At 22.8% G+C, this 17,137-nt stretch overlaps 2 protein-coding genes across 2 annotated transcripts in view; both read right to left on the minus strand.

The window, feature by feature from the left end:
* Window positions 1-3,073: 3,073 nt before the first annotated feature.
* On the minus strand, window positions 3,074-4,247 carry LOC135948816 (laminin subunit gamma-1-like). Its single transcript, XM_065498268.1, has 2 exons — window positions 4,075-4,247; window positions 3,074-4,017 (listed from the first exon to the last, which is right to left on the minus strand). Exons 1-2 carry the CDS (start codon window positions 4,150-4,152, stop codon window positions 3,220-3,222), a joined length of 876 nt encoding a protein of 291 aa, XP_065354340.1. The 5' UTR covers window positions 4,153-4,247; the 3' UTR covers window positions 3,074-3,219.
* A 9,440-nt stretch (window positions 4,248-13,687) lies between these two features.
* The window catches only part of trx (trithorax), a 96,317-nt gene continuing 92,867 nt past the window's right edge, over window positions 13,688-17,137 (minus strand). The window contains exons 8-10 of the mRNA XM_065499013.1: window positions 16,961-17,094; window positions 14,575-14,750; window positions 13,688-14,497 (exon numbers count right to left, since the gene is read on the minus strand). Of these exons, the coding sequence (XP_065355085.1) occupies window positions 14,324-14,497; window positions 14,575-14,750; window positions 16,961-17,094 (484 nt within the window). The 3' untranslated portion in view covers window positions 13,688-14,323. The remainder of the gene's footprint in view (window positions 14,498-14,574; window positions 14,751-16,960; window positions 17,095-17,137) is intronic.

Raw genomic sequence — 17,137 nt, forward strand, 5'->3', positions numbered from 1 at the left:
GTTACCATTTAAGTTTCCACAGCTGAAATTTGTCCCATTCTAGTTAAACTAAACGCTAATAAGGGAGGTTTAACTAATCTCTTAAATATTTTTAAGATTATTTTTTATTTACAATTGATTTAATTAAGTTTTTTGGGATTTTATAATAAAAACTTTCAAAATTCTCGATCAACTAAACTCAGCTAATTAAAGTTTACTTAAACTATGAATTATTTTTTATTATTTTCTTTTAAATTCCAACTAGTTTTATTATTTAGTAAATTTCTGCCTTAAGCTTTTAAAATCCAAGTTTAACTAAACTATTTTTATTAAAGATTAACTAAACTATGAATTGAATTTTCTTTTTATTTCACTTTGTAGCCATATTTTTTTTAACCTATTTGGATTCGAAAAATATCAAAAATTCTGTTAATCTTCTAAAATCTTAGTTTAGCTAAACTTGGTAATTTTAAGTTTAACAAAACTTTAAAGCATTTTTAAGTTTATCTTCTATTCGTGATCAGGGGCCGAATTACCGCATTCGTGATCGAATGAACTATCGTATCGAAAAATAATTTCGATATCGTAATTATAACAAAATGTATTAAATATCATGCTCGATACTGTAATTAAACTTTCATATTTGAAGTTTAACGTATCTCTTTGTAAGTTAACATTTAATTTGTAATTGCTTATTTTGTTTTTTTGGTTTTATAACATATACTTTAAATATTTAAGTTTAACTAAACCCACCTAATTAACGTTTATTTAAACTATGCATTTCTTTATTAATCCCTTGTTTTATAACTAAATACTTTTATTAATGTTTGCATTTCTGATACATTAAGATTTTAAAATTCTTGGTTTAACTAAACTCTTTTAATTAAAGTTTAACTGAGCTTTGAAGTATTTAATTTTTTGCTTGTTATTTCCTCTTGTATTCCTAATGTTTTTATCTATTTGGCTTAAACTCTTAATAATCTAGTTTAAGTAAACTCGCTTAATTGAAGCTTAACTAATCTTTACAAATGTGTATGCTTCCTTTTTAATATATGTTTAATACTAGATATTTATTACCACACTTTAAAATTTTGTGAGACTAGATTAATCTCTAAACTAATCTCTCTTAGTCAGTTTAGCTTAACTCGATAAAGTTAAGTTTAGCAAAACTTTCAATTACAGTTAAATTTTCCAAAACCTAGTTTAACTAAACTTGCTTAATTGAAGTTTAACTACTATCAGAAATAGTTTCAATTTAGTTTTTTATTTGTAATTAGTTTTCATGAGTTTTATAAATTTTTGTAATATAAACTCCAAAGACTAAGTTTAACTAAACTTGGTAAATTTAAGTTTAACAAAACTTTTAACTATTTTTAAATTTATTTTCTATTTGTGTTTAGTTGTGATAATTTTTTGGAGCTTTACAGTTAAATTTTCCAACTCCTAGTTTAACTAAACTCGCTTAATTGAAGTTTAACTAATATCTCAAAAAGTTTCAAGTTAATTTTTTATTTGTAATTAGTTTTCTTGAGTTTTTTTAATTTTTACAATATAAACTTCAAAGACTATAGTTTAACTAAACTTGGTAAATTTAAGTTTAACAAAACCTTCCACTATTTTTAAATTTATTTTCTATTTGTGTTTAGTTGTGATAACTTTTAGGGACTTTGCAGTTAAATTTTACAAATTTCAGTTTAACTAAACTGGCTTAATTGAAGTTTAACTAATATCTTAAATAGTTTCAAATGAATTTTTTATTTATAAATAGTTTTTATAAGTTGTTTCAATTATTATAATATAAACTTCAAAGACTAACTTTAATTAAATTTAAGTTTAACAAAACTTTCAACTACTTATTTTAAAATTTCTTTTCTATTTGAGTTTAGTTGTGATAACTTTTAGGGAATTTGCAGTTAAATTTTCCAAATCCCAGTTTAACTAAACTGGTTTAATTGAAGTTTAACTAATCTCTCAAATGGTTTTAAGTTAATTTTTTATTTGTAATTAGTTTTCTTGAGTTTTTTTAATTTTTATAATATAAACTTCAAAGACTATAGTTTAACTAAACTTGGCAAATTTAAGTTTAACAAAACTTTTAACTATTTTTAAATTTCTTTTTAATTTGTGTTTTAAATTAGTAATTTTTGGAGTCTTTGTAGATAAAACTTGCAAAATACTAGTTTAACTAAACCATCTTAATTAAAGTTTAACTAAACTCTCAAATATTTTTAAGTTAATTTTTTATTTCTAATTAGTTTTCTTTAGTTTTAAAATTGTTTAACATAAACTTTAAAAACTGTAGTTTAACTAAACCATCTTAATTAAAGTTTAACTAATCTGTCAAATATTTTCAAGTTAATTTTTTATTTCTAATTAGTTTTCTTGAGTTTTCTAATATTTTAATATACATTTTAAAAACTGCAGTTTAACTAAACTCGTTAAATCAAAGTTTAACCAAGCTTTGAAGCATTATAATGTTTCCTTTGTATTTGTGATTTAAAACAGGATTTTTTTTTGGCTTAACTAACTAACTCTTTTAATTGAAAATATATTTAAGTTATTTTTTTTTTTGGATTAGTTTTCTTTTGTTTAATGTTTTTATTATATCTTAAAAAGCTTCAGTTTAACTAAACTAGCTTAATAGAAGTTTATTTAAACTATCGAAACCCTTTAATATTCCCAATTTCTATTTTTTTTTACTTAAACTCTTAATAATCCAGTTTAAGTAAACTCGCCTATTTGAAGTTTAGCTAAACTTTGCAATTTTTCCAGCTTCCTTTTGAATTAGTTATTATTACACAGTTATGTTGAAGGGACCATAGTAATTTAAATTGAACTTTTATGGAATTTAAATAAACCGTGTTACTTTCACTTTGATATTGATTGAAAGCTCTCCCTCATAATTGTAACTGGTTGATTCTGCCATGAATAATCTCATTTTAAATCTAGTTTTTAAATAATATCAATCACATATACTATTTATAGTTTAAAGCATAAATATGAAATATATTAATAAATGTAGGAAAAAAATTAGTAAAAAAAATCAATAATAAATATTAGTAAAATATTTCCTTCCCAGAAATTATAGGTGCGTTTGTAAAAGCAGTTAAATTGTACATCTCTGTCATGGTGATCTATAACTTTTTGTATTTCAAATTGCAGCATCTCTGTCAAAACTATTTGCTTTTAAAAACGTTTGGCGCTGAGCCAAACCTTTGTTTGTAATAAATCCCCTAAAACTTATTGATAAAACTGTTGACGTGCCAATCTTTGACGCTGTCTTTGTTCCATTAACTGTTGACGCTGTTGAGGCGTCAAAAAGCGCCGCGACAAATGACGTCTCGCTCGCTCGGCATTAACTTTAGCTTCCTGGGCAGCACAGGCAGCTTTATAGGCTGACTTCTTTGTATTGTTAAAATCCGCACGAGCACTATTCAATTGACGCAACAACTGGTCGACTCGATATTTTGCCGCCTCCATCAATTGATTTTTCTCCACCAATTCCTGTTGAGCCCCACTGGCAGCCTGTTCCGAATTGCCCACATTTGATTGGGCCATCTGAACGGCTGCCGTTAGGGTCTTTAGCTGGGATTGAGCCTGCTGGGCAGCCTGTACCGCTGCTTGAACATTTTGTTGGGCATTTTCCAAGGAAGAGGATTGCTCTTGCACAACTGCCTCGGCTTCGTGAACTTCTTGCTCAAGTTGTTCCACAATTTGTTGTTTGCCCGCCAAAGCAGCCTCTGCTGCTTTAGCCGCCTGCATGGCCTTTTCAGCCAACTGCATTTTAACTTGACGTGAGGCAGCCTGTCCGGCCTCCTGTTGAGCATCTGAGGCAGCTTTAGCTTCTTGGGCAGCTTTCTGGGCTATATTTGTGGCTTTTTGTTTTGAGTTACCCTTGGTAACGTCAGCATTGCAATTTTCCTCACCTCGACCTCCCTCACCCTCATTACAATCGTTTCCAGGTCCACTGCCATTGCCACCATTATCAGCTAAAGCGAAATCAGCATATATGGAAGGTATCATGCGTTTGACGTTTTTCTATAAATTTCAAATTGTTTTTATGTTGTTCTCTTTAAATTGCTTTAGTGATTTTACCAGATTCGTTGTATATCCCTGGGAGTTTAATATTAAATTGCTTAATTGATAAATTATTAAAAATATAAGCGGTTTCATTTTGTTTTCAGGCAATGAAAATATTTTTGAACGTAAATTGTCAAGCGAATTCGAAATTTCAAAATGAATTTTGACAGCTGAACATAAAATGTATTTCAAAGACAAATTCAAAGCAGGGTGAAAAGTACTTTTTTGTTTTGCGATTAATTAAATAACTAAAGAAGTGGGATTATCGATTAGTTTAGGTTACGTGAAGAAATTATTTATTTTAAAAATTTGTGTAAAAATCACTAATAATTTTGAATGTTTTTCATATAAAATTTGTATAATTGTTTTCCATTCGAGGTTATTGTGTAATTGGATTCATTTTTAGAGTTTTTCCCAAATTTTGAATTTCGAAATTATGTTTGAATTTTCAAACATTGAATACTTTACTTATTAATGTAAAGCATTTCAATATATTTTCGTAAATGTCGAAAAATTAAATCAAATCTATTTCAAATTGGTCAAGTATTTAAGAGTTATAGATTATTCCTATTCAAAATTTAGTTTCAAAATTATTAAACATTAAATTTTCAGTATCAATTGAAATGAAAACTAATTTTATTCAAATTTCCTAAAAATAATAAAATCGAATATTAACGAAAATATTTATAATTTTCTTAAATCCGCTTAGAATTGTGGATTTGAGTGTATTCGAAATGAAAAATATTTAAATTTTTAAGAAATTTTAATAAAATCATTCGAATTTTGTAAAAATTTTGAATTTCGAATTTTAGAACATTGAATATTTTAGTTATTTAGACTAAAATTTTTGAATATTGACTAAAATGTTTATGAATTCAGTCAAATCTGTATGAAACTGTTAAAAAAAAAATTTCAAAATTTTCAAATTCAATTTTTTTTTTACATAATTCGAACTTTACATTTTTAGCTTCAATTGTAATGAAATGAAAAAATTAATAAATCTGCACAAATTCCATTTAAATAGCTTGAAGTAGTAAAATGTTCTACAATTTTCAAATTCGAAATTTTGTTTAAAATATTCGAACATTAAATTTTCAATTTCAATTGCAGTAAAATGTAATAATAATTTAATTTTAATACAAGTTTCTTTAAAGCTATAAAAATTACAAAAAAATTAAATTTTGAAATTTTGATTGAAATTTCGAAAATTGAAACTTTAGCGTATTTAAAAAAAAAATTTATGAAAAAATAGTTTTTACCAATTTTGCACAAATAAACCTTTTTAAATACACAGAAAAAAGTTTCAACATAAATATTATGATTCGAATTCATTGATTTCAATTCATAACATTTATAAATAATTTCTTAAATAGTATGATTTTTTTAATATTTTATGTTTTGAAATAAAATCTAGAAGGCTTGAAAAATATAATTTTAATTTCATTTTTATTTTTATGTTGTTCAAAATGTTTGAAATTTTTCATGGAAAATTTTTAGTTTTTTTATGATTTTCAGCTACAAAATGATATAAAAAGCGCGAAAATGATTAAATTGATTTAAGAGGATGAAATGCTTTTATATTTATGAATGTTTTATTATGTTTAATGATAATTTTTAAGTTTCAGATATTCTCCTTTTTATCTTAAAATATTGGCCAATGTATGGCTATTATGCAAATATTCTTGCACTAATTCATTATATAATACAATTATAATGCAATTTATTAAAAAAATTAAGTAAAAAAAGCAAAAATTGGGAAAAAAAAGTCAAGTTCGATTAATAATATTTATTACAAAATTCATTCCAATTATGAATTTTTTTTTTCTGTGTACATATACTAAATTTCAAATCAAAATTCTTTAAAAAAAAATTTAATTTCAATTCAATTTTCTTCAAAGCTATAAAAATTATAAAAAAAATCTAATTTTGATTGAAATTTCGAACATTGAAACTTTAGCGTGTTTAAAAAAAAAATTTGAAAAAATTGTTTTTACCAATTTTGCACCTTTTTAAATACATATACTAAATTTCAAATCAAAATTCTTTAAAAATAAATAAAATCTAACAAAAATATATTAAAAACTATTAAAAATTGCTCAAATTTATGAAAAGTGTACGAAAATTTTAATATTTTCAAATTCGAAATTATGTTCGAATTTTCGAACATTGAATTTATTCACTTCCAAATGTAAAATAAAACAAAGTTCATTAAAATTGTTAAAAACTATGAAAATTTTAGGAAATTTTCAAATTCGAATTCGAATTTTCGAACATTGAGTTTTTTTCCTTCCAAAACAAAATTCATTGAAATGGTTAAAAACTATGAAATTTAATTTCGAAATTTTCGAACATTGAGTTTTTTTTCCTTCCAAATGTAAAATTTAAACAAAAGCTCTTAAAAAATGTTTAAAACTATGAATATTTTAGGAAATTTAAAGTATTTTGTAATTATTTAAATTCGAAATATAAGCAAAAGCTTTTAAAATTGTTAAAATCTATGAAAATTTGAGCAAATTTTAAAATTCGAAATTATGTTCGAATTTTCGAACATTGAATTTTTTCACTTCTAAATGTAAAATATAATCAAAGTTCATTAAAATTGTTCAAAACTATGAAAATTTTATGAAATTTGAAAAATTTTCAAATTCGAATTTTCGAACATTGAGTTTTTTTCCTTCCAAAACAAAATTCATTGAAATGGTTAAAAACTATGAAATTTAATTTCGAAATTTTCGAACATTGAGTTTTTTTTCCTTCCAAATGTAAAATTTAAACAAAAGCGCTTAAAATTTTTTTAAAACTATGAATATTTTAGGAAATTTAAAGTATTTTGAAATTATTTAAATGCGAAATATAAACAAAAGCTTTTAAAATTGTTAAAATCTATGAAAATTTGAGCAAATTTTAAAATTCGAAATTATGTTCGAATTTTCGAACATTGAATTTTTTCACTTCCAAATGTAAAATATAAGCAAAGTTCATTAAAATTGTTAAAAACTATGAAAATTTTAGGAAATTTTAAAAATTTTCAAATTCGAATTTTCGAACATTGAGTTTTTTTTCCTTCCAAATGTAATGGTTAAAAACTATGAATATTTGTTGTTTGTAAATTCACACAAATCTCCCTAAAATAGTTTGACATCTATTTAAAATAGCTTGAAGTAGTAAAATGTTATAGAATTTTGAGATTGGAAATTTTATTTAACATTTTTGATCGTTAAAAAGTTAAAAGTTTCAAATGCTAAATTGTCGATAATTGAATTTTAAAGTGTAATAAAATGAAAAAATAAATGCAAAATAAAATAGATGGTGGGTATATTGATTTTGTTTCTATTCAATTTGTAACACATTGAAATATTCATAGCAGACCCTCATTAGATTCTAAGAACACGAAAAGAGCTAGCTAACACAAATAATCTCTGTTGATAAGGTTTCTTTCCCCCCGGAAACCTGCTTAAACTAGATAAATTGAAAAATTTCAAATAATTTACCTTTTTTTATGTCGTCAGGCGAAAATGCAGCATCTTTTATTACAGCACTTCTTAGACTTGAAACTATTAAAACCAAGTATTGCAGCTCCTTAATGGTATTCTTTGTTTGAGACTTTTCATTTCAGTTTATTATCACAATTCAGTATTTTATCACCGTTTTAAGAAAACTTAGTTTGATTTGTTTCAATTGCATTACTTTTACTTTAAATTTTAACTGTTTTAATAAATCTTTCTTCACAAAATAAGAAAGTTAAATATGATAAACTTTAACTCCCCTGCTATTTTAATGAAGATTTATTGATTTATGATTAATTTTTAGAATTTTGTTTTCAAAAATCAAATTTTATTTAAATTCTATTTAAGGATGGTTTTCAATTCTCTGTTACTTTCACTTATTAATTTTATTTTTTTTTTAAACAAAGTTCATTAAAATTGGAAAATTTTAAAAATTTTAATTTTTGAAATTATGTTCGAATTTTCAAATTTTCAATGTTTTTTCACTTCTAAATTGAAAATTGAAAACAAAATATAACTTTTTATATAATAAAAACAAAGTTCATTCAATTTGTTAAAAAAAAATCTGAAAATTTTTGGAAAATTTGATTTTTTGAAATTTTGTTCGAATTTTCGAACCAGGATTTTTTTCAAATCTAAATTGAAAATAAGTTTATTTTAGATTTAAAAATTTTTTGAGTAAATTTTAATATGTTCGAATTTTCGAATATTGCATTTTTCTAATTCTAAGTTCTGATTAAAAACAAAATATAAGTTTATTATTCATTCAAATTGTTTAAAAAAACAGAAAATTTTGGAAAATTTAAAAAATTTTCAATTTCGAAATTTTGTTCGAATTTTCGAACATGGATTTTTTCACTTCTAAATTGAAATTTAAAACAAAATATAAGTTTATTTTTTATTAAAAAAAATTTTGAATAAATTTTTATTTGTTCGAATTTTCGAAAATTGCATTTTGTTACTTCTAAATTCAGATTTAAAACAAAATATAAGTTTATTATATAATATAAACAAAGTTCATTCAAATTGTTAAAAAAAAAACTGAAAATTTTGGAAAATTTTCAATTTCGAAATTTTGTTCCAATTTTCGAAGATGTATTTTTTCACTTCTAAATTGAAATTTAAAACAAAATATAAGTTTATTTTATATTTAAAAAATTTTTTGAGTAAATTTTTATTTGTTCGAATTTTCGAAAATTGCATTTTGTTACTTCTAAATTCAGATTTAAAACAAAATATAAGTTTATTATATAATATAAACAAAGTACATTAAAATTGTTAAAAAAAAAACTGAAAATTTTGGAAAATTTAAAAAATTTTCAATTTCGAAATTTTGTTCGAATTTTCGAAGATGTATTTTTTCACTTCTAAATTGAAATTTAATACAAAATATAAGTTTATTTTATATTTAAAAAAAATTTTAATTTGTTCGAATTTTCGAAAATTACATTTTTTATTACTTCTAATTTTAAATTTAAAACAAAATATAAGTTTATTAAACAAAGTACATTAAAATTGGTAAAAAAAAAAAATAAATTTTTTTTTAAAAAATTTGAATTTTCGAAATTATGTTCGAATTTTCGAAAATTGCATTTTGTTACTTCTAAATTCAGATTTAAAACAAAATATAAGTTTATTATATAATATAAACAAAGTTCATTCAAATTGTTAAAAAAAAACTGAAAAATTTGGAAAATTTGTAAAATTTTAATTTTCGAAATTATGTTCGAATTTTCAAACATGTATTTTTTCACTTCTAAATTGAAATTTAAAACAAAATGTAAGTTTATTTTATATTAAACAAAATTTTAGTAAATTTTTATTTGTTCGAATTTTCGAAAATTGCATTTTGTTACTTCTAAATTCAGATTTAAAACCAAATATAAGATTATTATATAATATAAAATTATTCAAATTATTAAAAAAAAAACTGAAAATTTTGGAAAATTTAAAAAAATTTAATTTTTGAAATTATGTTCGAATTTTCAAACATGTATGTTTTCACATCTAAATTGAAATTTAAAACAAAATATAAGTTTATTTTATATTTAAAAAAATTGTGCGTAAATTTTTATTTGTTCGAATTTTCGAACATGCGTTTAAATGTATTTACCAAAAAAAAAAAATTAAATTTTTCTTCACAAAATAAGAAAGTTAAATATGATAAACTTTAACTCTCCTGCTATTTTAATGAAGATTATGATTAATTTTTAGAATTTTTGTTTTCAACACTTAAATTCCATTTAAATCAAATTCAATGGTTTTTATATTTCTCTTTCTTTCTTTTTCTTTTTTATTTTTTTAAATAAAACTTCGGTTTATTTTATTTGTTTTTAATTGTTTTTATTGTTGTTGTTTTTATTACATTTATATAAGTTAAGGTTTAAAATTTTCTTTAATATTTTTTCATTTTTTTTTTTTAATTTATTGGTGTAATAATAAGTTTTTTTGTTTTTTTTTTGTTTAATTTTTATTAATAATTTTAGTTTTATTTACGAATATCTCCAAAAACTTTATACAATTTAGACAAATAAAAATATGTGGATTTGTTTTAAATATGTATTGTATAATATATATATATGTATATAAATGTTATATCTGAATAATCATGTTATTAGATGTTTTACTTACAAATTAAAAATAATACCAAATTTTAAAAAATATAAAAACATGTTACTTTTTGTAGTTGTTGCAATAAATTAATTTTTAAAAATATAAAAAGACAAGAAGGACAAAATATATAAATTGTTGTTTTTGTTTTTGTTATGTTTGTGTTGTTTTAGTAAAATATATATATTTTTCTTTAGGGAATAAAAAATTTTAAATAAAAAAAATTCCATTGAGAAAACAAGTATTTTGTAGATACAATGATTATAATGTGATGCTGTGTGTGTGTAAGTTTTTCAACAAAATATAAATATAAAAAAAATAATAATATTTTATATGATTTTTATTTAAGATTATAAAAATAATTATTGTTGTTTATATACAAGCAAAGTTTCGTTATGTTATGTTTTCTTATTTTTTTTGTTTTTAAACCCCTGTAAAAATTCTTTTCACTTAAAATTATAATTGAAAATTTTAAAATAAAAGTTATAACATTTAAATATAGTTATATATGTATAGTATAATTGTTGTTTTTGTTTCATAATAATAATATTAGTTTATTTAATTAAAAAATAAAAGTGTAAGCATTTTATAATTTGCACTTTTTTTGATTATTTTTTTACTTTCTTTCATTTTGTTAATAATAATAATAATAAAATAATTGTAATAATAATAATAATAATATTGAAAACATTTTACATTTTATTTCTTTTTTGTATGTTATTGTTGTTAGTGATGAGTTTGTTTATTTAATATTTTATTTTTTTTATTTAATGTATATAGTTTAAAGTTAGATTTCTTTTTAAATCTTATTATGCTAAACATAAAATATTTAAACTTAATAACAATTATTTTTAGTTTTATTTATTTTTTGTAATTAATTAATAATAAATATTATAAGTTTTATTGTTGTTGTGTTTGTTTTATTTTTATTTTAAGAGATTTGTTTTTATATAAGCTGGATTTTGTATTTCCTTTAATAAGCTTAAGTAAGATTTTAGTATTTAGTTGTTTTGTTTTGTTTAACATAATTAATAAAAACTAAAAGTTGCTTTTTTGTTTTGTTATATTCTCATAATATAATGAATACTGTTTTTTTTTGTTTTTGTTTTTTAAAAAAATTTACTTAATAAAACTTTTCATTTTTTAATATAATATCATCACGTTTAATTAGTGTTGGTTTGTTTGTTTAATAATATTGTTTATTTTAAAGAAAATAATAATTAATATTTAAGTTTAAAACTTAGTTCTTTAAAATAGATAAGTAGTTATGTTTAAAGAATTTGTGGGAAATTAAAAAAACCACAAGATATCAAGAATTTCATCAAAGCAACACAATCAGAATAAATAATATAAAAAAATCAAATTTGAAATTATGTTCGAATATTCGCACATAGAAATTTTGTAAAATATAAGCAAAAGCTTTCTAAAATTGTTAAAAATTATGAAAACTTTAGGAAATTTAAAAATTTTCAATTTCGAAATTATGTTCGAATTTTCGAATATTTTATATTTTGCTATCAAACATAAAATATAAACAAAAACTATTATAAATGTCAAAAAAATATGAAAATTTCAGGAATTTTGAAAAAAAAATCAATTTCGAAATTATGTATGTTCGAACATTAAATTTTTTTAATATCAAATGTAAGACAATGAAATAAATTTTTTTTAAAAAACTTGAAAAGTTTATAAAATTGAAAAACAATTAATTTTGAAATTATGTTCGAATTTTCTAAAATGGAATATTTTGCTATCATCAAACATAAAATATAAACAAAAACTATTAAAAATTATATTTTAGGAATTTTAAAAAATTTTCAATTTCATAATTATATTCGAACCTAAAATATAAACTAAAACTATTAAAAATTGCTAAAATATATGAACATTTTAGGATTTTTGAGAAAATTTTCAATTTCGAAATTATGTTCGAAAATTTGAACATTGATTTTTTTAATTTCATATGTAAAATATAAATAAAAGCTTAAAATTTATGCAAATTTTCAATAATTTCAAATATCAAACATAAAATATAAACAAAATCTATTAAAAATTGCTAAAATATATGAACATTTCAGGAATTTTGAAAAATTTCAATTTCGAAATTATGTTCGAAAATTTTAACAATGAATTTGTTTAATTTCAAATGTAAAATAGAAATAAAATTAAATAACTTGTATTAAAAACTTGAAAATTTAGAAAATTCGAACTATTGAACATGGAATTTGTTACTTTCAAATGTAAAATATAAACCAAAGCTAAAATTTATGTAAATTTTCAATATTTTCTTATTCGAATTTTCCAACAAAAAATATTAAAACTTGCTAAAATATATAAACATTTTAGGAATTTTTAGAAAATTTTCAATTTCGAAATTTTTTTCGAAAATTCGAACATTGAATTTTTTTAATTCAAATGAATATAAATAAAAGCTTAAAATTTTTAAAATTTATGCAAATTTTAAATAATATCAAATTCGAATTTATGTTCGAATTTTCGAACATGCTATATTTTGCTATCAAACATAAAATATAAACAAAATATCTTAAGGATTGCTAAAAATGTATGCAAATAATAAGAATTTTTGAAAAAATGTTCAATTTGAAATTTCGAACATTGAATTTTTTACTCCAAACATCAAAATATACACAAATACTATTAAAAATTATTAAATAAAAAATATTTTAAGAATTTCGAAAAAAATTCAATTTCGAAATTATTTTCGAAAATTCGATCAAGGATTTTTTTCTATTTGAAATTTCGAACATTGAATTTTTTACTCCAAACATCAAAATATACACAAATACTATTAAAAATTATTAAATAAAAAATATTTTAGGAATTTCGAAAAAAAATTCAATTTCGAAATTATGTTCGAAAATTCGAACATGGATTTTTTTACTTTAAATTTTAAAATATAAACAAAAGCTATTTAAAATTGTTAAAATTAATGTAAATTTTCAATATTTACAAAATCGAAATTATGTTCCAATGTATTTAAAGAAATTTTTTAACAATTTCACTAAAATGTCCAACAATACGATTTCGTATGAATTTTAGTTTTGGAAACCAAATATTTTTAAAAATTTTCAATTTCGAAATTATGTTCGGGTTTTCGAACATTAAATTTGGAACCAATAAATAACAAATAAAACATTTTTATTCACATTTTTACATTTTAAAGAGTATTATTCAATAATTTACGCAAAATCGTACAACTATTTTCAAATTAAAGTTTTTAAATTAAAATTAAACAATTAAATAAAATTTCAAACTTTTAAATTTTTTCAATATTGAAATGATTAAACCCGAATATAAAATATTAATGACAAAATGTTTTAACCTATAGTTGAGACAAAACGATTAAACAATTTTAAAGTCTCTACAACAGTTCTAAAAAAAACTATAATCGAATTTTCGAAATTTCCTAAAAATTTTACTAATTTGGATTAATTTTTAGTTTGTAAAAGTTCTAATAAAATTACTTTCAATTAATAATGAAATATCCCCATAAAACATAAACATTATCCTGATAGAAATTTAAACACATGCACTTTTAAAACCATAATCAATAACTATAAATGTTGGTTGCTAGAAACATAATTAATAAATCCTCTTAAAAATCTTTAAACTTTTAATAGTTTCCTTTAAATTCTTTAAACACTTCTTACACTTTTCAAAGAACCTTTGATTTTATATTGTAGCAAATAAAAAATATTTAAATATTCGTTGATATATTTCTTGTAATTTGTTTTAGCTTCTTCTACTTGAAAGTTTCTTTGTTTTTTAATTTTTAATAAATTTAGTTTCAGTTTTTAGGTTTTCTTTCTCTTTGTTTTACCAGTTTAATTTTAAATTAAATAATTGTTGTTGTTGTTAGTATTATTATTATTATTTTGATGCTGTTGTTGCTATGGTTGTAATAGTAATTATAGTATTATTAATAATAATATTTAAACTATGAGTATATAATAATTACACAGACATAAAAATGTTTCGCTTCGAAATAATAAAAAATCACTTTTCTTTTAAAAATCACTTTATGCTTTTTTCTCTTGTTGTTTCTTGTTTTTCTTTATGTTAATCTATATATTCTCCAAATACCCATAATTCTCTTACTCTTTCTCTCGCTCTCTCTCTCTACCTCCTCAATTTAAGTACTTTCGACACCGTTTTTGGCTACACGAACAGGGTATTTTCTCATCTTCAAATGGAAATTTATAATCATAAGTCAATTCCTCCCCTTGGACAATGCGTCTTAGGGCGAAAATGATTATATGTTTATGTCCCAAAATATCAACAACTTTGGAATAGCAATTGGGCTAAAACGAAAAAAGAAATAAACACAAATTAAATGAACTGCATTCTACAATGAAAATTTAGTGATTTTAAGACTTACCTCACATGAATGATTTATAAATCTAGCTGCATTGCCACGCATTGTAGCATCCACCACCAAATGATCATCGATTTTAAACATGTAGCAACCAATGCCACGACTATTATAATAACGTTCACGTTGATCAGTCAATGTGGATCGTATTAATTCGCCAGCATACTCAATAACCATTTCACCTGAAAAGAAATCAATTCAATTAGAAAATATACATATAATACATATTTTGTAACTAAACGGCAATTCTAGCCCTGAGACAAACAATTTTCTATAGAAAATCTCTTGCCTAGCCCTGAGACAAACAATTTTCTATAGAAAATCTCTTGCCTAGCCCTAAGACAAACAATTTTCTATAAAGAATCTCTTGCCTAGCTCTAAGACAACAAATTTTCTATAGAAAATCTCTTGTCTAGACCAGAGACAACAAATTTTCTATAGAAAATCTCTTGTCTAGACCTGAGACAACAAATTTTCTATAGAAAATCTCTTGTTTAGACCTGAGACAACAAATTTTCTATAGAAAATCTCTTGTCTAGACCAGAGACAACAAATTTTCTATAGAAAATCTCTTGTCTAGACCAGAGACAATAAATTTTCTATAGAAAATCTCTTGTTTAGCATCGAGACAAACTATTTTTTATAGAAAATCTCTTGTCTAAACCAGAGACAACAAATTTTCTATAGAAAATCTCTTGTCTAGACCAGAGACAACAAATTTTCTATAGAAAATCTCTTGTCTAGACCAGAGACAACAAATTTTCTATAGAAAATCTCTTGTCTAGACCAGAGACAACAAATTTTCTATAGAAAATCTCTTGTCTAGACCAGAGACAACAAATTTTCTATAGAAAATCTCTTGTCTAGACCAGAGACAAAAAATTTTCTATAGAAAATCTCTTGTCTAGACCAGAGACAAAAAATTTTCTATAGAAAATCTCTTGTCTAGACCAGAGACAAAAAATTTTCTATAGAAAATCTCTTGTCTAGACCAGAGACAAAAAATTTTCTATAGAAAATCTCTTGTCTAGACCAGAGACAAAAAATTTTCTATAGAAAATCTCTTGTCTAGACCAGAGACAAAAAATTTTCTATAGAAAATCTCTTGTCTAGACCAGAGACAAAAAATTTTCTATAGAAAATCTCTTGTCTAGACCAGAGACAAAAAATTTTCTATAGAAAATCTCTTGTCTAGACCAGAGACAAAAAATTTTCTATAGAAAATCTCTTGTCTAGACCAGAGACAAAAAATTTTCTATAGAAAATCTCTTGTCTAGACCAGAGACAAAAAATTTTCTATAGAAAATCTCTTGTCTAGACCTGAGACAACAAATTTTCTATAGAAAATCTCTTGTCTAGACCAGAGACAAACAATTTTCTATAGAAAATCTCTTGTCTAGACCAGAGACAACAAATTTTCTATAGAAAATCTCTTGTCCAGACCTGAGACAACAAATTTTCTATAGAAAATCTCTTGTCCAGACCTGAGACAACAAATTTTCTATAGAAAATCTCTTGTCCAGACCTGAGACAACAAATTTTCTATAGAAAATCTCTTGTCCAGACCTGAGACAACAAATTTTCTATAGAAAATCTCTTGTCCAGACCTGAGACAACAAATTTTCTATAGAAAATCTCTTGTCCAGACCTGAGACAACAAATTTTCTATAGAAAATCTCTTGTCCAGACCTGAGACAACAAATTTTCTATAGAAAATCTCTTGTCCAGACCTGAGACAACAAATTTTCTATAGAAAATCTCTTGTCCAGACCTGAGACAACAAATTTTCTATAGAAAATCTCTTGTCCAGACCTGAGACAACAAATTTTCTATAGTAAATCTCTTGTCCAGACCTGAGACAACAAATTTTCTATAGTAAATCTCTTGTCCAGACCTGAGACAACAAATTTTCTATAGAAAATCTCTTGTCCAGACCTGAGACAACAAATTTTCTATAGAAAATCTCTTGTCCAGACCTGAGACAACAAATTTTCTATAGAAAATCTCTTGTCCAGACCTGAGACAACAAATTTTCTATAGAAAATCTCTTGTCCAGACCTGAGACAACAAATTTTCTATAGAAAATCTCTTGTCCAGAGCTGAGACAACAAATTTTCTATAGAAAATCTCTTGTCCAGAGCTGAGACAACAAATTTTCTATAGAAAATCTCTTGTCCAGAGCTGAGACAACAAATTTTCTATAGAAAATCTCTTGTCCAGAGCTGAGACAACAAATTTTCTATAGAAAATCTCTTGTCTAGACCAGAGACAACAAATTTTCTATAGAAAATCTCTTGTCTAGACCAGAGACAACAGAGAAAAACTTTGTGTCTAGCTTGAGACACAAACAATTTCTCTTGTCTAAAATTTACAAATTCTAAGTTTTACTCACCAGCTTCAATATCCTTTGTACAGTACAAACCCCGACCATGTATATGAGACCGAAATACACCCACATAATCTTTATAAGTTTCCTTTAAAGTGCGATATTTCATTGCCATGGGTAAATTACTGCCCGTTCCACGTCTACGAATAAAAAACATCAATTATTAATTTCTCTCTTTTCAAC

The sequence above is a fragment of the Calliphora vicina genome, chromosome 1 (assembly GCF_958450345.1).
Source record: "Calliphora vicina chromosome 1, idCalVici1.1, whole genome shotgun sequence".
NCBI classification, from domain to species: domain Eukaryota; kingdom Metazoa; phylum Arthropoda; class Insecta; order Diptera; family Calliphoridae; genus Calliphora; species Calliphora vicina.